General features: G+C 39.9%; 1 protein-coding gene and 1 long non-coding RNA gene across 5 annotated transcripts in view; one reads left to right on the forward strand and one right to left on the reverse strand.

Annotated features, from left to right (window-relative positions):
- Positions 1-24,516, forward strand: part of slc12a4 (solute carrier family 12 member 4) — a 166,950-nt gene that overhangs the window by 94,517 nt on the left and 47,917 nt on the right. For both annotated transcript variants that reach the window (XM_043707017.2, XM_087995916.1), the window contains exons 5-11: positions 2,481-2,535; positions 2,881-3,011; positions 8,129-8,370; positions 11,584-11,795; positions 15,766-15,930; positions 18,440-18,538; positions 22,444-22,501. In XM_043707017.2, coding sequence (XP_043562952.1) covers positions 2,481-2,535; positions 2,881-3,011; positions 8,129-8,370; positions 11,584-11,795; positions 15,766-15,930; positions 18,440-18,538; positions 22,444-22,501 — 962 coding nt within the window. The remainder of the gene's footprint in view (positions 1-2,480; positions 2,536-2,880; positions 3,012-8,128; positions 8,371-11,583; positions 11,796-15,765; positions 15,931-18,439; positions 18,539-22,443; positions 22,502-24,516) is intronic.
- On the reverse strand, positions 761-23,036 carry LOC122558441 (uncharacterized). Of its 3 annotated transcripts, none has more exons than XR_015759963.1 (4): positions 22,641-23,036; positions 14,241-14,344; positions 4,900-5,056; positions 761-1,936 (listed from the first exon to the last, which is right to left on the reverse strand). It is a non-coding gene; the product is annotated as an uncharacterized LOC122558441 (long non-coding RNA). The 3 variants fall into 3 exon arrangements; XR_015759964.1 differs by having other exon boundaries at positions 4,896-5,056; XR_006314145.2 differs by lacking the exon at positions 4,900-5,056.

Here is a 24,516-nt window from a genome sequence, read left to right on the forward strand (position 1 = left end):
TAAGGATCTTTGGTAAATTTCTACAGTGGATATTTTAGATAGTACACAGTGCTGCTGCTGAGCGTCCGCGGTGGATGAAGTGGATGCTTGTGGATGTGGCACCAATCAAGTGGGCTATTTTGTCCTGGATGGTATCAAGCTGCTTAAGCGGTGTTGGAATGCATCCATCCAAGCAAGTGGGGATTATTACACCACACTCGTGACTTGACCTTTGTGCGCAATGGACAGGCTTTGGGGAGTTAAGAGGTGAGCTACTCACCACAGTATTCCTAGCCTCTGGCGAGGATATGTGGCGAGTTCAGTTGAGGTTCTGGCCAATCGTAGCCCCCAGGATGTTGGTGGTGGTTCAGTGGTGGTAACATCATTGAATGTCAAGGAACAGTGGTTAAATTGTTTCTTACTGGAGATGGTCATTGTCTGGCATTTATGTGGTGTGAATGTTACCATTGGTCAGCTCAAGCCTGAATATGTCACTTGTAATCTAGGAATGATGTATTTCCTGCCAATGCACTTGAGCAGGAGGTTGGTGCCATTGACATCAACATCATGTCTGCATCTCAATGGAACCAGACCAGAAGTATGCACCCTTTGTTGCTGCCTCTCCCTCATGCCCCATCTTCCACTCTTGTCACTGTCCTTGTTTTCCACTCCCTTTGCTACTTCATTTTGCTGGCCCTACAAGGTACATTACAGCATTTGCAGCTAAACTTTTTGACTCCCACATTTTTAACATTACTACAGCATACAGAATATTGTTGGATCGCTTGTATCAACATCTTTAATGATGCAAATTTTGAGAGTGAACAGTTGTGAACTTTTCCTACAGGTTGTTATTGCAAATGTTTCTAATGGAATGTAATGATGGCTCACAGACTGCAACTGTGTATGCAAAGAATATGCCCCAATGGGCAGCAACTAGTGTTCCAGAAATGCAGCATTATCAGTTTGTGCATTTCCAGCTCCTCCAATCGGCCATGTGATATGAAATGTGATTTGAAGGATCAATATTAACCAGAACACCAGGAGTGAACTTCTCTAACTTTTATTCTAAGTAACAACATGGGATCTTTTGCACCCAGTTGAGAGAGCAGATGGGAGTTTGAAGCCTTACCTTTTTAAAAGGGCACCACAAATCTCAGTGTACAGTCAGTTCTGCACCAGAGTGTCAGGTTTGGTTTTTGTGTTCATATCAGACAACCTAAGTCACTATCTTCTTGGATGAAAGTGCAATCAACAGAAACCCTGGCTGACATCTAAGAACATTAATAGTGGATGGTGAGTTTGAGCCATCATCCTCTGGTACTTGTAATCCAATCCAAATGAGCACCAACCAAATAATGGATTTTCTGGTCCAGTTGCAATAACCTCTATTAACACATATGAAAGGATTTCTACACTAGCAAGATTTTAAAGTGAATGAGCAAAAATTATGTTGAATGCGACACTGACTAATGTCGCACATCTTATCTTGTCTTTATGGGATTTCCTTGAATGAACAATTTATTACCGTATATATCTTGAAGATACAGTGAAAAGTGTTTTGTCACCACAATCCAGCACTATCTTGAGGTACAATAAAGATAAAAAGAAATTTCTTAAATAAGAGTTTGTCATTTTTTCAAATTGGGGTCTCGAGCACAGTTTTAGGGCTTCAGCAAAGTCTTTAAGGTTTTCCAGAAGCCAAGGAGTCCCGCTCCAGGAACAGCAAGAATGACGTCAATGCTCCAGGAGACCTCTGCTCTCCTGGCATCCGACACTGCCATGAGTCCAAGCTCCAGGCTTCTGTTGCCAGGAGTTCCCACTCTGAGCACCACCACTGCCAGGAATCCAAGTTTTGAGTCTACCACCACCAAGAATCCAGGCTCTGGACACCACCAGGAGTCTTGATCCATGCCACCAACGCTGTAGCCACCACCCTGCAACACCACTTCAGCCTCTAAGATGAAGAAAGCAAGAAGAAAAGAAAAACAATGGAAAGAACATAGAGAAAACAATGCTGCCAACCTGGGTCGGATGGGTTCCAACAAGCCCAAATGCTAACTACCATGCCGGTGCCACCTTGGATCTTATTCCTGAGTGCAGACTTGGATTTCAAAGTTTCGCTTTTGATTTAATGATCCAAGGTTGCTGCAAGTACTAGGCCTAGATTTTCAGAACCATTTGCTCAGTAACTCCCTATAATGTGTTTGTGGGTTTGACTGTCTCAGAGTTTTGAAATTAATGGAAAAGCGATTGAATGCACAGATCCCCATGATTCATATGTTAAGTAGAAAAATTGGGGTTTCAAATTTCAAAGTGGCAATTATTTGATGCCATCAGCTGGTAAAGCAGGAAACTACTTATTGCTTAAATATATAGACATGCGAATATTTTCAAACAATGTAAATTTGAGCTTTTTTTGAATATCAAGTAGAGTTTCAAGATGGAATGCTTGGGAATAAAAAGACATGTACCAATCTTTTGGATCTTCTATTTTTCAGACTATGTTAACAGCCATATCGATGAGTGCCATAGCAACAAATGGTGTTGTACCAGGTAAAAGAAACTTTTGAAATGTATCTAGGGAAATAAATGGTCCATATTGTCAATGCATGGTCTTAATTTTTGCTGTAGCTGTTTTTTGAACCACATTGTGAAGAGAAAGGGCAGAATTTATTTTAGCCACACACATTTATGTATTTGACACTACTGAGTAGTGATTATTTTTGTGACTGTTTTAGTAGAAGATTTGTTTTGACATAAATACCATAGGAGAATATGTAACAGGAAAGCTATCCATTCTATGATCCATCTCTTAGAATTCAATTTCACCTGATTCTTGTAATAATGTAGTCTTTCTCCACCCCCACTCTCCCTCCTATTTCGTGAAATGTTTTGCAGCTGGAGGCTCTTACTTTATGATCTCAAGATCTCTTGGTCCTGAATTTGGAGGTGCTGTGGGCCTGTGTTTCTATCTTGGAACGACTTTTGCAGGAGCCATGTATATACTTGGTGCCATTGAAATTCTACTGGTAGGTGGCTGGAAAGCAGTTTACATAAGGCTTTAAATATTAGTTTTAACATAAATTGTCAGACTAAAAGACCTACAGGTGCTGTTTCACAAAGGAGGAATGCACAAAATATGATTATACTGTTTTTATTCTCCTTCTGCTATATAATTGGTAAAACCCAAATCACTTTTGCTACAAATCAAGTTTATTTCCGCATTCTCCACTTGAACTTCTCTGAATGTTAAAGTTGAAATTTCAATGAAGTCTTTTCACAAAGGTCAATACATTTCAGACTTGTCAGGTTATGTGTGCAGCCCTTCCAGCTATGAATGTTCAGTGACTTATGTTAGAGTGAGACTTTGTGCTATCAAAAATGTATCTATGCTTTAAATAAACATTTGTATATTAACCACTGTTGTGTAGTCATGCCCAGTAGACATTTTCCCTTTGAAGTAACATGATGACAAAAGACCAACTGGAGCACTGGCTCCAGCCTTGGTCATTCACAGCTCCTAATCTCCCTATAATTTCTCTACACACTGTCATTATCACCTCATTATTGCTACCTTTGCTTCTGGAGCCATGACTCACCTTCTCTCAGCCTAGTATAAATATCTCCCTTTTTTTAGCTTTGACAAAGAGTAAGTTAGACTCGCAGCGTCAGCTCTTTTCTCTCCTTACAGATGCTGCCAGACCTGCTGAGATTTTCCAGCATTTTCTCTTTTAATTTGTTTTTGGTATTGTTAATTGAGCAGGCAGTATTTAGTTGTCGTTCCAGAATTTCAAGCTGTTCGCAAAGTGCTCTGAGATTATGGCACAATTGAATTTCCCAGGATCTGGACATGGGATTAATAATTTTGTCTGAATAATAACACCTCAATCAACCCAACACTACTTTAGCTGTTCACTTTTATGTAAAAAGTTCATCTCAGAATTTTCACATTAAAAATTTACCTTTTTTGACCAGAATTTAGTTCCAGCTAATAAATGATTTTGTAGTTGTGCAGGGTATAGTATTAGATGTCCAATTAAAAGCCATTACCAACTAAAATTTGGCCTCAGCAGGGCCCCTCATGAGCCCAATTTTGCTGGGTGATTGGGAGAATAATAGAATTCCTGTCCTATTGTTTCTCAGGAGGGATATTGATGATGAAAATAATAGTAGCTAAGTTTGAACCATGTGTGCTATATCTAGCCTCTGTGGAAGGGCTAACATTTAAGAATCATGCACACTTAATGATTTGTTTTAATTCCAGACATGTTTAATTAAATTTAATTTTTGCCATCTATTGTCATGGGATTTGAACCCTTGTCCTCGGAATATTTCGAAAACAGAATTGCTAGAGAAACTCAGCAGATCTGACAGCATCTGAGGAGAGAAAGTAGAGTTAACATTTCAGTCCAGTGACTCATCTGATGCTGCCAGATCTGAATTTCTCCAGTAATTTCTGCTTTTGATTAAGATTTCCAGCATTCAGCTCCTCTGTGGGTGATTGTGGGTTGGTTGGTTGGTTGAAGGCAGGTAGAGAGCTGTTTTGTTCTGCACTACTAGCATCTTTTTCTAAAATAAGTTGGTTAAAAGGAAAACATAAATGCCTAAGTGTAGACCTTTCTTCCTGCTTGCACAATCCTGTTCCTTCTCCAAATAAAGAAAAGGAACAGTGTCTGAAAATATTAAACCCCAACTCCCCAGCATGCTAATAGAGAACAGGATACTAGTTGTCCCCATTGATGTTAACCCGAGATTGAAATGTGTCAAATTTTATTGTGTTTAAGTTTGATCTACCGCTGGTTTCTTGGATTCAATTGTATTTGATTTTACTTGGATATACAGGGTATGAAGTACATTTGGTTTCTGTTCATAGATCACTGTGCCTGACACGGCGATTATAAATACTATGGTACCTGCCTGTAATCGTCTGTTGCTGTCTCACAAACAAGAAATTGGTGTTAGCATAACGATGCCATTTCCAACTGCACTGTGGATTTTTTTAATGAGGTAGATCCAGAAACACAGGAAATTCTCAGTAGATTCTTCCCTTCATAATGAATCAAGAATCTGTGTTCTGTGAAAATGGAAAGGAAGCCTTAGTTTCTCTATACTGCTGATTGATTTTCTAAACCTGTTTGTTGTCATACAGTCATAGACATTTTGGTCCCTCCAAGCTTTCCCTTACTTAACGCTGAGGAGGCAAGGATCAGACAGAGCTCTAGAGGGTTACAAGGTGGCTAGGAAGGAACTGAAGAGCTAGAAGGGGTTATGAAAAAGCTTTAGCAGGGAGGATTAAGGGAAAACCTAAGGTATTCTGTACTTTGGCCATCTTCTTGCTCCTCACCTGAGTCGGGTGGGACCGATCAGGGATAGTGCAGGGAACATTTGCCTGGAGTCAGAGGAAGTAGGGGATGTCCTAAATGAATAGTTTGCTTCAGTATTCACAACTGAGAGGGAGCTTGTCGTTTGTGAGGACAGTGTGAAACAGCTGATATGCTCGAACAGAAGGAGAATGTAGTGAAAATTTTGAAAAACATGAGGATAGATAAGTCTCCTGGGCCAGATGGGATATACTGAAGGTTTCCAGTAGTAACGAAGAAAGAGATTGCTGCATCTTTGGCGATGATCTTTGCATCCTCACTATCCACTGGAGTAGTGCCAGATAATTGGAGGGTGGCAAATGCTATTCCTCTGTTCAAGAACGAGAACAGTGAAAACCCTGGGAATTACAGACGAGTCAGTCTTGTGTTTATGGTAGGCACATTATTGGAGAGGATTCTGAGAAGCAGGATTTATGATTACTTAGAAAACCATAGTTTGATTAGAGATAGTCAGTCAGTATGGCTTTGTGAGGGGCACATCATGCCTCATAAGGCTTATTGAATACATTGAGGATGTGACAAAACAAATTGAAGGTAGAGCAGTGATGTGGTGTACATGAATTTTAGCAAGGCATTTGATAAGGTTCCTCATGGTAGGCTCATTCAGAAAGTAAGGAGGCATGGGATACAGTGAAATTTGGCTGTCTGGATACAGACTTGTCTGACCCATAGAAGACAGAAGGTGGTAGTAGATGGAAAGTATTCAGCCTGGTGCTCGCTAACCACGGGGATCTGCTCTGTGATTTTTAAATGACTTGGATGAGGAAGTGGAAGGGTGGGTTAGTACGTTTGATGGCACGAAGGTTGATGGAGTGGTGGATAATGTGAAATGCTGTTATACGTTGTAACAGGACGTCTGGGCTGATAAATGGCGAATGAAGTTCAATCTGGAGAAATGCGAAGTGGTTCATTTTGGAAGGTTAAATTTGAATGCAGACTACAGGGTTAAAGGCAGGATTCTTGGCAGTGTGGAGGAACAGAGGGGTCTTAGGATCTATGTCCATAGATCCCTCAAATTTTCCACCAAGTTGATAGAGTTGTTAAGAAGGCGAACAGTGTGTTGGCTTTCATTAGCAGGGGGATTAAGTTTAAGAACAGTGATGTTATGCTGCAGCTAAATAGAGCCATGGTTAGACAACACTTGGAATATTGTGTTCAGTTCTGGTCACCTCATTATAAGAAGGATGTGAAACCTTTAGAGATTGTGCAGAACAGATTTACCAGGATGCTGCCTGGACTGGAGGACATGTGTTAATAAAAGTTTGACGGAGCTAGGGCTTTTTTCATTGGAGCAAAGAAGGAGGTGACCTGATAGAGGTGTACAAGATGATGAGAATCAGAGATAGAGTGGGTAGTCAGAGACTTTTTCCCTAGGCAGAAATAGTTATCACAAGGGGACATAATTTTAAGGTGATTAAAGAAAGGTTTGGGGAGATGTCAGAAGTTGGTTCTTTATACAGAGTAGTGGGTGCATGGAAAGCACTGCCAGTGGTGGTAGTACAGTCAAATATGTTACGGACATTTAAGTGACTCTTGGATAGGCACATGGATGATAGTAAAACATAGGCTATGTAGATTAATTTGGTCTTAGGATAGGATAAAAGGTCGGCACAACATCAATAGCTGAAGGGCCTGTACTGTGATGTACTGTTCCATGTTCTGCCTTTCCTAAGCCCCTGATAATTTTATACATCTCGGCCATGTCCCCACTCAACATCTTCTCTAAGAAAAACAGGGAGGAAGTGAGGACCGCAGATGCCGGAGATCAGAGTCGAAGAGTGTGGTGCTGGAAAAGCACAGCAGGTCAGGCAGCATCCGAGGAGTAGGAGAAACGACATTTCAGGCATAAGTCCTTCATCACCCACCACTCTCTTTAAGAAAAACAGTCTATTTTCATGACTGAAGTTCTCCAGCCTCGACAACATCCTGTAAATTTTCTGTGCATTCTCTCCAGTGCTATTACATTCCTTGTATCATGTAGATTCCAAAGATATACACAATATTCTAGTTGTGTCCTAACCAACACTTTATACAGTTCCAGCATAACTTCCCTGTTCTTTAACTCAATGCTTAAGCTATAAAGGCAAGTATACCATATACCACCTTAACCATTTATCCACTTGTTCTGATACCTTTAAGGGACTGGTGTACATGCACACCAAGGTTTCTCTGATCCTGAATGCTTCCCATTCATCATGTTTTCCCTTGCCTTGTTTGTCCTCTCCAAATGCATCACCTCCATTTGCTGCTGAACAGCCCATCTCCTCTCGGAATTTAAGGCTGTATATTCTTTACTATTTTCCACCTAACCACGAACTAGCTGATCAACCCACCTGTATTCAAGTCTGAATCATTTATATAAACTTTATATAAATCTGTATAAACTTTGTGATACAGTAGTGAGCAGCATGGTAGTTAAGAAACCCAGGTTTGATTCCACCCTCTGTGTGGAGTTTGCACAGTCTCCCCAATTCTGCGTGGCTTCCCTCTCACTGCTCCAGTTTCCTCCCACCGTCCAAAGATGTGCAGGCCATGTGGAAATGCAGGGTTACAGAGTTAGGATAGGGGGCTGGGTCTGGGTGGGTTGCTTTTTGTAGGGTCGGTGTGGATTCGATCAACCGAATGGCCTGTTTCCACACTGTAGGGTTTTTTTTAAATTACAAGTACTAAGTTTCCATCTTAACTAATTAATTATTCAATGTATTTGTCTTGTTCTGTTGTCTGTACTATTTATCTTCATTCCACTGGTTCACTTTATTTTGCAGGCCTACATTGTTCCTGCAGCAGCTATATTTAAACCTGTTCAACCACATGAAGAAACCAGTGCTATGCTTCACAACATGAGAATCTATGGGACAATCTTCCTCTTGTTGATGTGTCTGGTTGTTTTCATAGGTGTCAAATATGTTAATAAGTTTGCCTCTTTGTTTTTGGTATGTGTGATACTGTCCATCCTGTCCATTTACGTGGGGGTTATCAAATCAGCAGTTTATCCTCCAGAATTTAAGTAAGTAACATTTCTCTTAATTGTTATTTTGATTAGAAATTTTAGACCTATCATAGCTGTGAAAAAATATTTAGAATGCTTGTACTTAATTGCTACTGTAAGAATTTCTTTTACTTGGAGAATTAAAGCATGTAAGTATAGTATTCTGCAGCAGCCACTTTTGTCAGTTATTTTGATAGAATCTGATGCTTATATTTAGAAATACAAGAAAGTCTGGTGTAAGGGTAAGTGGAGCTTTTCTAGTTTCTGAAGTATCAAGTAGAATTGCAGTAAATAGCTTAGTTTGTTTCAATCCATCTGGATGAAGGAACGGAGGGCATTCTTGCTAAGTTTGCAGATGACGCAAGATAGCTGGAAGGGCAGACAGTGTTGAGGAAGCTGAGAGGCTGCAGAAGGAGTTGGACAGACTAGGAGAGGGGCCAAAGAAATGACAGATGGATTACAATGTGGGAAAGTATAAGGTCATGTACTTTGGGAGGAAGAATAAAGGCGTAGACCAATTTATAAACTGGGAAAGGCTTTGGAAATCTGAAGCACAGAGGGGTTTGATTAGATTACTTAGTGTGGAAACAGGCCCTTCGACCCAACAAGTCCACACCGACCCGCTGAAGCGCAACCCACCCATACCCCTACATTTACCCCTTACCTAACACTATAGGCAATTTAGCATGGCCAATTCACCTGACCTGCACATCTTTGGACTGTGGGAGGAAACCGGAGCACCCGGAGGAAACCCACGCAGACACTGGGAGAACGTGCAAACTCCACACAGTTAGTCGCCTGAGGCGGGAATTGAACCCGGGTCTCTGGTGCTGTGAGGCAGCAGTGCTAACCAGTCCTAGTTCAGATTCCTTTTAAGGTTAACATGCAGGTTCAGTTGGAGTTAGGAAGGCAAATACTGAGATGGACTGCTGAGGCTAAAAAAGGCTCAGGTCAAACTGCATTTGGAATATTGTGAGCAGTTTTGGGTCCGATAGCTAAGAAAGGATGTGCTAGGCTTGGAGATTTACGAGAATAATCCTGGGGATGAACAGCGTTTCATATGAGGAGCAGTTGAGGACTCTGAGAATGAAAAGCATTTCATTGCCTATGTTGAGAAAAATGTTCCCAATTTTTTCTGTAAGCTTCAAGTGGTGAATTCACAATGTCATCATTTGAGTGACAACTTTCTATTTTTATTATCTATTAAAACCTCAACTCATCTTTTTATGCCTTTTCTAATTCTCTCCTTTTAGACTTCTACATGTACTTAGAGTGGGTACTTGCTAGCTGCAGCTCACTGAGGTCTTGTCTCCCCTAGCATCTAACAACTGCTTCAGAACAATGTGCTGTATCGCCATCACCTTCCTCAATTCTACATTCTCACAATCTGACATCAGCAAATCATCAGCCTCACCACATCATGCTTGTTCTTAAACCTATAACATCACCAAAGAAGATGTGCGCAACTCCGACATTCATATAGGATGCATTTTGTCTCGTTATACTTGTGCACGTTCACCTTACCACTTGGAGGCTGCCAACCCCAGTATATTTCATGTTGCTTTCTCAAAGCATACCTTCCGCACTAAAAGCTCCCAGCCTGCATGTATCCTGTTCCGTTCTCATTGCACAAGGTCTTTAGAGCTTAGTGCTGTCAAACAACACACTCTGAGGGCAATTTACTGGCTTGCAGTTTCTGAAGCAGTGTTCAACTGAGCTTTAAGTATAACACTAGGAGCATCAAAGGCATAGGTTCTCAGCAGTAGCGAACACTTGTTCCTCTCAAGCCATACAATTCCCCAAGAATGGTGCCCAAGATCCTCCTTGCATATTAATGACATAGAGAGCTGGAGGTTGTGTGAGAAATATTGTTCTGAGCCATGGTGGACTGAGTGTGATGAATCTCATTAAGCAAAAAAACTTTAACTACAAATAAGAAAACTTCAACTATTGGACTGTTTGTGTGCAATTCCTTAAGGTTGCAGGGAAGGTTAATAAAGCATATGCAATCCATATTTTATAAATAGAGGCATAGAGTACAAATACTAAATGTATACTTCATGCTCTTGATTACATGTTACTTTAATCCCAGCTGGAGTGTTGCATTCAGCTCTGGGCACCACACCTAAGAAAGGTCATATGATTTATGAAGAAGGTACAGAAGACTTTTTTTATATATTTGTTCATAGGTTGTAGACATCACTGGTGAATGAGAGTTTTTTTTATTGTTCATTCTAATTTGTCCTAGAATAGGATGCCAAACTGCTTTTTTGAACTTCTTGTGTTTTAGACACCCACAGTACTGTTACAAAGTTAGCCTTGGAATTTTGTCCTAGTTCTAGATTAGAGTGGCGCTGGAAAAGCACAGCAGTTCAGGCAGCATCCGAGTTTTACCTATTTTGTCCAAGTGATGATTCGGAAACAGTTAAATGTTTGCACGTTAAGATGGTCTGTGACTTGGAGAGAAATTTTGAAGTGGTACTCCTTTGCACCTAAGCAAGAGATGTTGCAGTTTGGAAGCTGCTATTGAAGAAATCTTAATGGATATCTGCACTGTATCTTGGGGTTGTGATGCAAACTAGCCACAGCTCAGGGATTGTGAAAAGTGTGAATATTGAAGGAGTTGGGTATGTTGTGGTTCCACTTGTGCAGGCAGCCTTTTCCTTGGAACTGCACTTATCCAGTCATTTACTATAATGGTTCCTGAGATAAAGAATTAGTCAGATGGGTAGACTGTTCTCCCTGGAGCAGAAAAGCAGAGAAGATAATTTAGTAAAGGTGCTCAAAGTTCTGGTAGTTTGGTAAGTAATAAGTTTCCAATGGCAGAATAGTTAGCAAGTGGAAATCTGACTTCCGGTGTTGGGGAAAAGAATCATAAACAACTAGAGGGGGAAAAGTAGATAGTGACTTGTTCTGATCTGGAATGCAATGCATGAAATGGTGATGGAAGCAAGTTGAGTACTCGCTTTCTAAAAGGAATTGGCTCCATATTTGAAGCAGGGAGAAAAGTTATTAGGCTATGGGCAAGAGTACAGGAGTTCAAAAAGAAAGTGCACATGAAGAAGTGAGATGAGCAGGGCAATATAAAGTAGCATCTGTAAGTACAGGATATTGGATCTTTAAAGTTATGCCCCAGTATGAGACTGCATTCATATGTACAAGCATTCATAAGTCAGATGTTTGTAAATTGGTGATTGCAATATTAAAAAATACTATCTTGTTCTATTTCAGGATATGCATGTTGGGAAATCGAACTCTTTCTAGAAATCTATTTGATATTTGTGCCAAAACCACGACTGAAAACAATTTGACAGTGACCACTAAATTATGGGACCTGTTCTGCACTTCTAAAAATCAGACAGACACTTGCGATGAGTACTTTGTTCAAAATAATGTCACAGAAATTCAAGGAATTCCAGGTGTAGCAAGTGGCAGAATTAAAGGTTTGTATGAGTTTGTATTAATGATGCATTTTGGAACATTTTTATAATTGGTGGAAATAATTTGTGTGCACTTGAAATAATGAAGGTTTCATATTTTCAAGGTTGCATTTTTAAAATAGGAAGTCCAGTTCCTGGCTTCACAGTTACCTTATATTGTGTTGATCCACTAGAGGGCCTTCTTGTATCTTGCAAGTTCCATCTGACTGCAATTATAATATTGTCCACTTATCATTGGTAAAACGTCTAACATAAAATATTACTGCTACTTCCTTGTGAGGAACCCAGTAAACATATGTATACAATATCAGTACTAATAATCATTCAGATAAAGGCAACAAATTAATTTTGTGTTATGTCCAAATTCAGATTAGTCAAATGTAAACCAAGTATTTGCATATTACAGCTCCAATTTTGTCACAAACTTCTGTTTACCATTTGGGTTAATAATGTGCCTGTGTTTTTTTTAATACCATAACAGTTGTCAGAATAACAGCACATATAGTTATTTATGCATAAATGTTGTGGCAACTTCAGGTGGGGGCCCAAGGGTGATTGTGCACAGAAATTTGAAAGCCTGTATTGAGGGTGCACCATTATTAGGTTTGCATAAAGCAGCATCTCAATGATTCACAACCATGGAAGGGCAGTGAAGTTGCTGTACATGCCTGGCAAATGTGTACTTGATGTGCCACAGACTTTGTGATGCAAGGAGCCTTTAAGGTTTGCACATTCTTCTAACAATGTGCTAAATGTTAATTAGCGACAGGTAAATCTGAGGCACCAAACATAAACTTTTGGAAGCATGAATAGTCTCTTCCTTATATCCAGTTGCTGAATATTTGAAGAATGTAAAATAATTGACCTTTTTTGTTTCTGTATCTCTTTCCTTACTTTCCCATTAGATTTTCTTTTCAGGATCTGATTTGTTATTGAATTAATTCACTCAAATTTACACATCCTTCTCAGTCTTTGTATTTATTTCAAAATCATCAATCTGATTGGCATGCCTTGATCACTCAGGTTACAGATTACCTCCCCAAGGCTTTTTAGCTCCTGTTCTTGTCAATTCTGATACATAATATCATTCCAATAAAACAAGTAAAGGTAAGCCTAACCAACTACAGAGTTAAGTTCACTTGAGTAAATTATGACTCATTGCAATTATTGAACCAGTTCTTTTTGTCTGCTGAAGTAAAAAATCAAATTATTCCAATTGTTTGAAATAAATTTGTGTATTTTAATAATTCCCACATATCATACTTTAAACCTTGGATCAAGAATGTGGTGCTGAAAAAGGACAGCAGGTCAGGCAGCATCAGAGGAGCAGGAGAGTCAGCGTTTCGGGCATAAACAGTTCATTAGGACTGCTCCTCAGATGCTGCCTGACCTGTGCTTTTCCAGCACCACACTCTCGACTCTGATTTCCAGCATCTGCTGTCCTCACTTTCTGCTCATATTTTAAACCGAGATGTGATTCACTCCTGGATCTAGATTATCTGCTAGGTTGACCTGCTCCTGTACAATTCAGCAGATATCAGACAACTCAATGTTTTGAATTACAAAATGTTTGAAATGCCTGTTACATTGAGCATAAATGAGAAGTGGTGGTGCAGTGGTCACCTGACCAATAATCCAGAGAGCCACACTAATGGTTTGGGGATGTGGATTAGAGTTGCTCTATGGCAGATGGTAAAATTTGATTTCAATAAAAAATTCTGGAACTGAAATTATTAAAAAAAGGGTGACTGTGTAACCATTGTCAGCATTATCAAATACATCATTGCATTTCTTAATACAAGGAGAAAAAAATAAAACAATTATGTTTTATGATGTTGTTTGACGGTGCTGTATTTTAGAAGTTTTTTTAAATATTTGTGATTGATTATATAAATGCGTTTGAGTGCAAACTCTAATCAGAGTTTCACTTTGAGAAACAAAATTAATATCTAGTGCAGTTTGTGCCCAGAATGTTGATTTTTGTGATCAGAAACTGTACCTAGACTTTTGACTTCCTTTTTTTGTGTGCTCCTTCACATTCCAACCCACCCTGTTACGTTTGGAAAAAACTGTTTTTTTATCCTCTGACAATAGTAAACCATCACCTTTTTGTTTTAAAAAAACAAATCTTACTTATTTTCTCTCTATCTATGATATTTGGTTCTTGCCTTTGTGCACCATTCAAAAACTAGAACTACAAAGTGTTGTTCATACCTCTGACTAGTTCAAAATGGCAATCACAATGGAAGTGAACTTGGACAATCTCCAGCATCTGCAGTCCTCACTTTCTCCCAATTTCTATAATTATTGGGTAGACCACAACCATCAGTTCCACACCAAGGCAGCAAGAGATCTTGCCAAGAAATTTGAATTCAATAAAAAAAACTGGAATTAAAAGCTAGAATAACCGTGACCATGTAACTGTTGTTGATTGTCGTAAATACCCACCTGGTTCATTAATGTCTTTTGGGGAGTAAAATCGCCATCCTTGTGTGGTCTGGTCTATATATCACTCTAGACCCACAGCAGCATGATTGACTCTCAACTGCACTCTGAAATAAATTAGAAAACTCAGTTTAAAGGTAATTAATAATGGGCAATTTATGTTGGCCCAGTCAGCAATTCCCATTTGCTGTGAACAACGTTTTGTTTTAAAAACCGTCCTCATTGTCAGATTTCTAAATTATTGGAAGAAGCATTCACTATTCTCTTAAATGTTCAAAATATTGAAAATCCTTTCACACCTCTTCAGAGTTTGCACACACTCCCTGATTTGATATCGCTCAAATGTAACAAGATCCAGCCCTCTTGTGACAGAGTAGTGGCATCCCTACCCCTGGACTGGGAGACCTGGGTTCGAGTCCCACCTGCTCCAGAGGTGTGTAATAAATCTCTGAGTGGGTTGATTAGAAAAATAGGTAATTTAAAAATACAAAATCCAAGTCATTTCTATGAGTTTAGTAGAAGAATTTCCAATACAGAAACCAGTTCAAAAAGTATCGATTTACTCATTGGCTCTCCTTCATATTGTACCTCTATATCCATTTGACCACAATTTAATTTTTTTTACTGAATAGTTTCTGAATGATCACATCACATTGTCTGTGTCTTTACACTCTAATTTTTTTGAAGTTCAGTTGGTTTAGTCATTTGTAATACTTATTACAGACTGCGAGCTCTTCAAGTTAACAAAATACTTGACCAAGCACAAATGAATTTGTGTTCATAACATGAAGATTTGGAAGTCACTAATTTTTGCCAGAACTATTCTATTTTTTAAAAAAGGTATCTAACCTCACTCGCCAAAATTGAGTGTTTTCTGACTTGTGCATCATATATACAAAATTAAGATTATATATTTTTGCAGAAAACATTTGAAATTTAAGTCATGTATTTATTTTTTTAAAAAGAGTAAAATGTTAACCTAATTTTATTGCCTACTGTTTTGCTAACTGTCTAAATCAGCTGAGGTTCTGTTTTCTTTAAAAGAAACGGTATTTTAGCTTTTAAAGTAAGTGGAAAGTACCACCCCCACTGTTAGGTGCATGAATCTCAAACACAGATGTTAAGAATAATATAATGAAACACTGTAGTTGTCCAAAATAATACTCGTGTGCAAGTCCTTGTTCTAAAGATTCTGTATTTTTTTTTATAATTTAAAGTTACTTTAACTTTGAAAATATTTAATCTAGTGGTTGCATATTTTGCAGGATTACAACTGGTTGGATTAATTACTAACTTAAACATTTCATAAAGTCTACAATTTGAATTTTTAACTCTGCTTTATTTCAGGTTATTTTTATCTAAAATAACCATTCAAACAATCTGAACCACAGATTTTAATTTTAAAAGCATTAGCCGTGATAATGATACATAATTGGAAAAAACTATCTTTTCGGTCTTGTTTGTGATGAATTAGCTTCTTTACGATTTGCTGTAATTAAGATTTCCCTATTATTGGTCAATTTTGCAGAGAATCTATGGAGCAGTTACATGACCAAAGGAGAGATACTACAAAAGCATTCTTTACCATCTGTTGAAGCTTCTGGATCAAGAAAAAATCTACATGCCTATGTGTTTGCTGACATTACTACTACCTTTACAATGTTGGTTGGCATTTTCTTCCCTTCTGTAACTGGTGAGGAAACTTCAATTATTATGGAGGAGAGATGATTTGGAAGGTGTACAGGTCATTCTGCTATAACTTTAATTCTGCTATAACTTTAATTGCCGCACTGTGGGCACTGTTTCAATAGTGCAAACTTTTAAAATGTGTAATGGCATGGTATTGTTTGCTAATGCACAAGCTCTTTGAAATGCAGAAAGTCCTATAATTGTTATAACATCATTAGAAGTCAGTTTTAACATGTGAATAATTTCTCTACTTTTCCAAGAACTGGCACTTGGAAATTACTTTCCATTATTTTTTGTACACGCGTGTTAAATGTATTTTTGGCACTGACATCAAACACTAGAAAATGTCAACTGTAGACTGAGCAGTTGGTATATGGAAATTGAGCAGGACGTTGTTGTCATGCTTAATGTTAGCTAGAATTTTAACTGTTGTGTGTCTAGATGTTGTAATATGTGGTGCAGGAAAAACACAGGAATTCCTGAAGAAGGGCTTATGCCCGAAACGGCGATTCTCCTGCTCCTCTGATGCTGCCTGACCTGCTGTGTTTTTCCAGCACCACATTTTTGAACTCTGGTCTCCAGCATCTGCAGTCTTCACTTTCTCCTAGATATTGTAATACACTAGGTATGTTAAGAGGTAATGACAATTGCACGGTACTGTTGAAAGTTTGTTTATTTATATAATTGTCATTATTCTTGACTCATTCAATTATGTTTCAATGGTTTTCTAATGGTTTCTGTATTCTTAGGGAAAATGTGATGTTCTGTGTATCTTCCAGATCAATGCAGGTCTTGCTCCAATTTTTTTTTAAAGGGTCTAATCAAAGAGACTCTCAGTCACTTGTATGATGGATGGAGGTGCAGGTGTTGGACTGGAGTGGACAAAGTCAGAAATCATGTGACACCAGGTTGTAGTCCAACAGATTTATTTGAAATCACAAGTTTTCGGAGCAAAGCCCCTTCGTCTGGTCTAATGAGAGGGCAGCACACAGCACAGAATGCATGGGCACAGAGCTTAAAAGATCATACAAATTGTGTGAGTGGAGTGTCAGATAATAAGTCTCTGCAGGTGACCAAGAGTGTCAGATAGTGTGAGTAAAGTGTCAACAGCTGAATAACAAGTGAAGGGATGACCTGGAATCTGAAGGAGAGGGATAATTACAAAAAATTTAAAATAAGGTGGTGCTGGACACAAACCAAATGACTGGAATAACATGGAACAAAAACAGAAGCCACTGGAAAGGCCCAGCAGGTCCAACAGCATCTGTGAAGAAAACTAGAGGAAGGGTCACCGGACCCAGAACATGAACCCCTGATTTTTTTTTCACAAATGTTGCCTGACCCACTGAGCTCCCCCCCCCTCCCGACAACCACAACCACCGGAGCAATCCCTGCCCTTGCTCCTGATTTACAGCATCTGCAATTCTTTCAGTTTTAATTTGACTGGAATAATATGACACATATAAGACTTGCATTTAACCGGATTATAGATCATCCGTTTGGTTGTTATTGAACTGTTGCCACATCACTCACTGCCAAACACTCTTGGTTACCTACAGAGACTTATTATTCAATACTCCACTCACACCATTTGCATGATCTTTTGATCTCTCCGCCCATACATTGTGTGCTTCCCTCTCATGTCACCTGATGAAGGGGCTATGCTCCAAAAGCTTTTGATTTCAAATAAACCTGTTGGACTATTACCTTGTGTCATGTGACTTTAAGGTGAACTACTTGTGCCAGCACTGATGCAAATGACGAAACTGTAACCAGCATAAAACATTTGCACAAAATGTCACTTGTTTCCATTTCAATGTTGATTATAATTTCTAATACATTAAAAGGCATGTTTGTATGTAACTGCTCATAAATTTTGAATTGTAGTGGGTTTTTTTTGCATGAGAATATGCATTACAACAGTGGCTATATATAGGCAGCAGAGTACTAAGTAGTTTTGAAGAAAATATGAATATTCCAAAATGATGCCATTCTGAAATAATGGAAATTAAGAGATCAGGCAGCATCTGTGGTAAAAATTGGAATGGTAGTTTGATATTTTGGGTGAAAATGCTTTAACAAAACTAGTTTTGTCCCCTACTTCCAGGAACAAGTGTTAACCAAGATAATTGCAGTTAGCATTCTGTTCTTGACAGTGGCCCTGCAATATACAAGGTGTAAATCTCTTGGGGATTTTTTTTTCACGAGTACAATAGCTGTCACTGAAGCAGGTGGAATATTTTAACTTGCTGTACAGTAGCAACAGTATTGACATTTGTGTGTATGTAGTGTAGTGTGTTGTAGGTATGTAGTGAATTTTCTCTGTATTCAATGGTGATTTTAAAGTAGTCCTCTATCCTCTCCCTCTGAGAAGCTATTTGCTGATTTATTGCAAAATTTGTCCTTGTATTCCATATTTACCAATATATATTAGAATATTAGAAAATTGAGTAAAATAAACAAGGAGCTAAGTACTTGTTCATGTAACATAATTATCTGCTTTTATTTATTAGGTATCATGGCTGGTTCTAATAGATCAGGAGACCTGAAAGATGCACAGAAGTCCATTCCCATTGGTACTATCCTGGCTATTGCTACAACCTCATTAATTTGTATCCTTTTTATATCATTAGTGATTCTTACAAATTAGCTTAAAATTGAACTAAGTCGCATAGTACTTCCTGTAATACCATGTGGGGATGCCTCTGAGGCTTGTTAGGTGCGGTTTGCTTTCTTTCCTGTAATCTAGTTTGCAAGTTATCAAATCATTTAATGGCAAGTCAGGAGGAGACTTGAGCACGAATGGCGTCTCTAATGTAGCGTCAAGGAAATCCTGAGTCTGGTCTGTCAGATAGTGCTATTCTCATGAATACCACAGTCAAAAGATGTGCAGGTCAGATATTTGGCCATGCTAAATTGCCCATATTGTTAGGTGCATTAGTCAGAGGGAAATGGGTCTGGGTGGGTTACTCTTCGGAGGGTCAGTGTGGGCTTGTTGGGCTGAAGGGCCTGTTTCCACACTGTAGGGGAACCTAATCTAGTCTAATCTCCCCAATGTCTTCGTTGACAGTTATTCTTCCACCAGCATAAGTCAACTCGAGCAGTTTTTTTCTGGTGATTGCACATTGCAGTTTGTGAGGATCAATCTTCATACATGTTGGTGTTTTTAATGTTCTAGCAGTGATAATATTTGAAAAGAACTGAAGTGGCTTTTAAAGAACTTTGAGATGGCTGAAGGTCATAGAGCATGCTATGAAAATACAACTTGTTTTTTGGCTCAATTCCTTTGATAGAGAATGGTAAATGACTTCACTTATGTCACTGATATGCATCTGAACCCTGAGTAAGTCTTGATGGGTGCCAACTCTGCAGTTATTCAAGCATTTCTTTTCAAAACATAGGTTTCCTTTTCAAAATGGGTGTGAAGCCTGCAGTGAAGCACACTTCAAATGCATTAGTTGGAATGTTGACACCCACAGACTCACACAACACCCGCACTTGGCAATGCGAAATTTCCCAGGCAGCACACATATGTGGGCAGTGTTCACCTTCCCCACTTCCCCTCCTAACAGCCGTGTCATACTTTCAGCTTACCCTCAACCTTCTCTGTCATTCCTTCTCCTATCAGGCTTATATCATGAAAGCTGACTGTCAGGGAATGTAGGCATTGTTGGGGGTGAGGGAGAGAGTTAGCACTAATTATGAGGGGAATAACCGCTCCACTCAAAACTGTATAAGTTCATGAACTGAAGACAGACCTTATAGTTGTAAATTCATGAAAGAAAAGGGGGATGTGGCTTAGCTGGAATAAGCTTGCCATTTGCTCTGTGCACTCTTCATCTTTTTACCCCTGCTGGAGCCAGTACTAGAAGGTGCAGAGACTCCAGGATAAAATGAGATGTTGGCAAAGTAGTTTTTTTTATTTCAAAAATATACTTTATTCATATATATTTAATCTATACAATTGGACATGTCATCATTCTGTAAACATTCCATTTCTTTGCGTATCGAAACAGGGTGATCATTCATATTCACAGGTTGGTGCGATTACATTGAGCTCAGACGCCAGCGGAGTCCAAATGACTGCGTGGGCCCCCTGTTCTTCTTAGGCAGGCAGATGTTAGACGGTGGTCTTTCCCCACCGCGCCTTGGCGGCAGCTGCCCCAAGCTTCAGCGCGTCCCTCAACACATAGTCCTGGACCTTGGAGTGTCTGCAACACTCAGTCGTGGTCAACTCCTTCAGCTGGAAGATCAACAGGTTTCGGACCACCCAGAGAGCGTCCTTCACCGAGTTGATGATCCCCCAGGCACAGTTGATGTTCGTCTCGGTGTGCGTCCCGGGGAACAGGCCGTAGAGCACGGAGTCCCGCGTCACGGCGCTGCTCGGGACGAACCTCGACAAACACCACTGCATTCCTCTCCAGACTTCCTCTGCATAGGCACATTCCAGAAGGAGGTGTGTGACAGTCTCATCCCCCCCGCAGCCGCTTCAAGGGCAGCGTGCGGTGCGGCAGAGAGTCCGGGCGTGCATAAATGATCTCACAGGCAGAGCCCTTCTCACCACCAGCCAAGCCATGTCTTGGTGCTTGTTGGAAAGTTCTGGCGATGAGGCATTCTGCCAAATGGCTTTGACAGTCTGCTCAGGGAACCGCTCGACAGGATCTGCCCTCTCCTTTTCCCGAAGGGTCTCAAGGACACTACGTGCTGACCACTTCCTGATGGACTTGTGGTCAAAGGTGTTTTTCTTGATAAATTTCTCCACGAAGGACAGGTGGTACGGAACGGTCCAACTACTCGGAGCGTTCCGCGGCAGCGAGGCCAGGCCCATCCTTCGCAACACCGGGGACAGGTAGAACCTCAGTACGTAGTAACACTTGGTGTTTGCGTACCGGGGATCCACGCACAGCTTGATGCAGTCACACACAAAGATGGCCATCAGGGTGAGGGTTGCATTGGGTGTGTTTTTTCCCCCATTGCACCGGTCTTTGTACATTACATCTCTTCGGACCCGGTCCATCTTTGATCTCCACACGAAGTGGAAGATGGCCCGGGTGACTGCGGCGGCACAGGTTCTGGGGATAGGCCAGACCTGTGCCACGTACAACAATACTGAGAGTACCTCACACCTGATGACCAGGTTTTTACCCGCGATGGAGAGCGACCGTTGCTCCCATCTGCCCAGTTTCTGTCTAACCTTCCTGATCCGCTCCTTCCAGGTCTTGGCACACGCCCCAGCCCCCCCGAACCAAATACCCAGCACCTTCAGGTGGTCAGTCCTGACGGTGAAGGGGATAGAGGATTGGTCGGCCCAGTTCCCGAAGAGCATGGCTTCGCTCTTGCCTCGGTTTACCTTGGCCCCTGAGGCCCGTTCGAACTGGTCACAGATGCACATGAGTCTGTGCACGGACAGCGGATCCGAGCAGAAAACGGCAAAGTAGTTGCAGTGAGCAACAGATGCACTATCTCCATCATTAACTGGAAAATCTGGGTCACTATTTCCACGATTAATCTATTTCACATTGCCTTTTTAAGTTAAGTACACATACTCAAGATTGTTTACTCTTGGGATTTATTTATTTTCTCAAGAATTTTAGATATCTCCACTAAGTCATTTCAGCATAAATTAACCTAGGTTCTTGACATTTTTTAATATCTCAGATGCCTTAAACTGGATATTAGTAAAGTTGCCCAATAGAATGCTGTCTCTTCAAGCGGATGTGTATTCTGAACCTATTAATTTCCTGTTTAGTGACAGGACCAAATTAGTGAAGGAAGTCTGCTAGCGTTTCTGACTAATTTGCACATTATCTAAAATCTGTAAAATGAGACACAGTCAGTTTTTAAAACCAGTTCCTACCACTTTCTAGGTCTTGTTTTGTGGTTTATTGAGTTAATGAATCAACAAAACATATCTGACCTAAAATCACAAATTTGTGGGCGGCACGGTGGCACAGTGGTTAGCACTGCTGCCTCACAGCGCCTGAGACCCGGGTTCAATTCCCGCCTCAGGCGACTGACTGTGTGGAGTTTGCACGTTCTCCCCGTGTCTGCGTGGGTTTCCTCCGGGTGCTCCGGTTTCCTCCCACAGTCCAAAAGATGTGCAGGGTCAGGTGAATTGGCCATACTAAATTGCCCGTAGTGTTAGGTAAGGGGTAAATGTAGGGGTATGGGTGGGTTTCGCTTCGGCGGGTCGGTGTGGACTTGTTGGGCCGAAGGGCCTGTTTCCACACTGTAATGTAATCTAAAAAATCTAATCTAATCTTGAGCTGTACCCTTATTTTACTGTCTTGTTTGCTTGGTAGTAACAGAAAAATCAGCCATGCGAAACAATCTTAGATAATTTAATTGTAGAATGAAGGAAGCATATATTAAAAGGGTGGATGATTATTTCCAAATTTTGTTCATCTGTTTACTTGTACACCTAATTTTTTTTTTGTTAATTAGCTCTTGAAGCACATTTTCAGCTGCCTACAAAGTTCAGTTTAATTAACTTTTATTTCGCTTGACTGAAAATCAGACTTGAGCAGTGTGGTGTTATTTGGAGCCTGTATTGAGGATGTTGTACTTAGAGATAAGTAAGTACGAAATCATTTTTGAAAGGAACAAAAAAAGTTATTTTGTGAAAAGTCTGTTTGAAAATGCATTTGACCTGTGTAATATATTTGAATCTTGTTAGAATAATATCCAATTAAAATATTCATCTCTTTCACTCACCCTCTGTCTCCTAGACTCCCCAGAAACATCCTTTCTCCATCTATTAAAACTGGATAGGTATCTATGAGATCACTGCTCATTCCTCTAACTCCGGTGAATACAGTCCTAATCAATCCAGTCACTCTCCAGACATCAGCCCCAGCAGTCCAGGAATCAGTCTAGCAAATCTTCTTTACACTTCCTCAATCACTAGAATATCCTTCCTCAAACAAGGAGACCGAAACTGCAGATAGTTCTCCAGGTGTGGTTACCCTCGACATTTACAGGAAGGCATCCCTGCTCCTGTACATGAATCCTCTCACTGTGAAGACTAGCATATCATTTCACTTCTTCATTGCCTGCTGTGCCTGCATGATCACTTTCAGCATGCAGGTGTACAAGCACATGTAGGTTTCGTTGCCCTTTACAAATCTAGCACCGCTCAGATAACAATCTGCCTTCCTGTTTTTGCTACCAAAGTGTATAATGTCACACTTATCCACATCATACTGCATCTGGCATGTATTTGTCCACTTGCATAACTTGACTAAATCACACTGATGTTTCTCTGCATCCGCCTCACAGCATATCCTCCCAGCCAGGTTGGTGTCAGTTGCAAATTTAGAAGTATTACTGTTTCCTTATCTAAATCATTAATATATATTGTGAATAGCTGGGGTCCAAGCATTGATCCCTGCAATACCCCACTGATCACTGCTTGCAAAATGGAAAAAAAAATTATTCCTAATCTTTATTTCTGTCTGCAAACCAGTTCTCCATCCATTTTGCACATTTTCCCCATTATCAATGTCAAACTGATAATTTGTGGTTTTCCCATTGCCGCCTTTCTTACATATTGGGGTTACATTAACGACCTTCCAATCAATAGGAAATATCCAGTGACTATAGAATTTTGGAAAATGATCACTAGCAATCCTGCTATTTCTAGGGCCACCCCTTTAAGTACTCATGGATGAAATATATCAGTGCCCTGGAAAGCATGTATGCCTTTAATCCCGTTAGATTCCCAACACCATTTCCCTATAAATATTAATTTCTTTCAGTTCCTCCTTTCCATTCCCCTGTATTTTTTGTGTTTTCCCCTGTATTTTTTGGGGTGCTCTGTGTCTTCCTTTGGAGAAGCCAAAACAAAAGTATATAGTTAATTGGTCTACCATCTCTGTTCCCTCCTATAAAGTCCTCTGTTTCTAATTGTAGGAGATTGATATTTGTCTTTACAAATCCTTTTTCTCTTCACATACCTACAGAAGCTATTACTATCTGTTTGTTCCCTGCAATCTTTCTCTCCTACTCTACATTCTCCATCTTAGTCAGTCTCTTTGTTAGAATTTAAACTGTTCCCAATTCTCAGGTCTGTTGCTTCTTGGGCCACTTTGTATGCCTCTTTCTTGAATTTAATAGTATCCCTAAATTCCCTTGTTAGCCATAGTCTGATCATGTTCCCCGTTTTATTTTTCATGCCAGACTGGAATGAATAACTCTTGCAAATCATCATTAAATGTTTGTTGTTGCCTTCTTACCCTCCTCCCTTTAAATAACAATCCCAATTTATCATAGCTAGCTCACTCCTCGTACTATTGTGGTTTTCCTTTTATTTAAATCAGGAACCTAGTCTCAGAACCAACTATGTCACTCTCCCACCTTAATGAATTTTATCCTTTTGTAGTCCTCTTATCTAAGAGCTCACATGCAACTAGATTGTCAATTATTTCTTCCTCGTTACAGAATACTTAGTCAAGGATTGTCTCTTCTCTAATAAAAATGAAAGCACTGTAAATCAGAAATCAGATTGCCGTTGCTCTAGTTGATTCTTCGACATACTGATGCATAACACTATCATGGATATAGTCCAAGAATTTCTCCTTTACAACATTGC

Source organism: Chiloscyllium plagiosum, unplaced genomic scaffold (genome assembly GCF_037043375.1).
Source record: "Chiloscyllium plagiosum isolate Xiang-an unplaced genomic scaffold, Cpla_swu_hap1 HiC_scaffold_17, whole genome shotgun sequence".
Taxonomy (NCBI): domain Eukaryota; kingdom Metazoa; phylum Chordata; class Chondrichthyes; order Orectolobiformes; family Hemiscylliidae; genus Chiloscyllium; species Chiloscyllium plagiosum.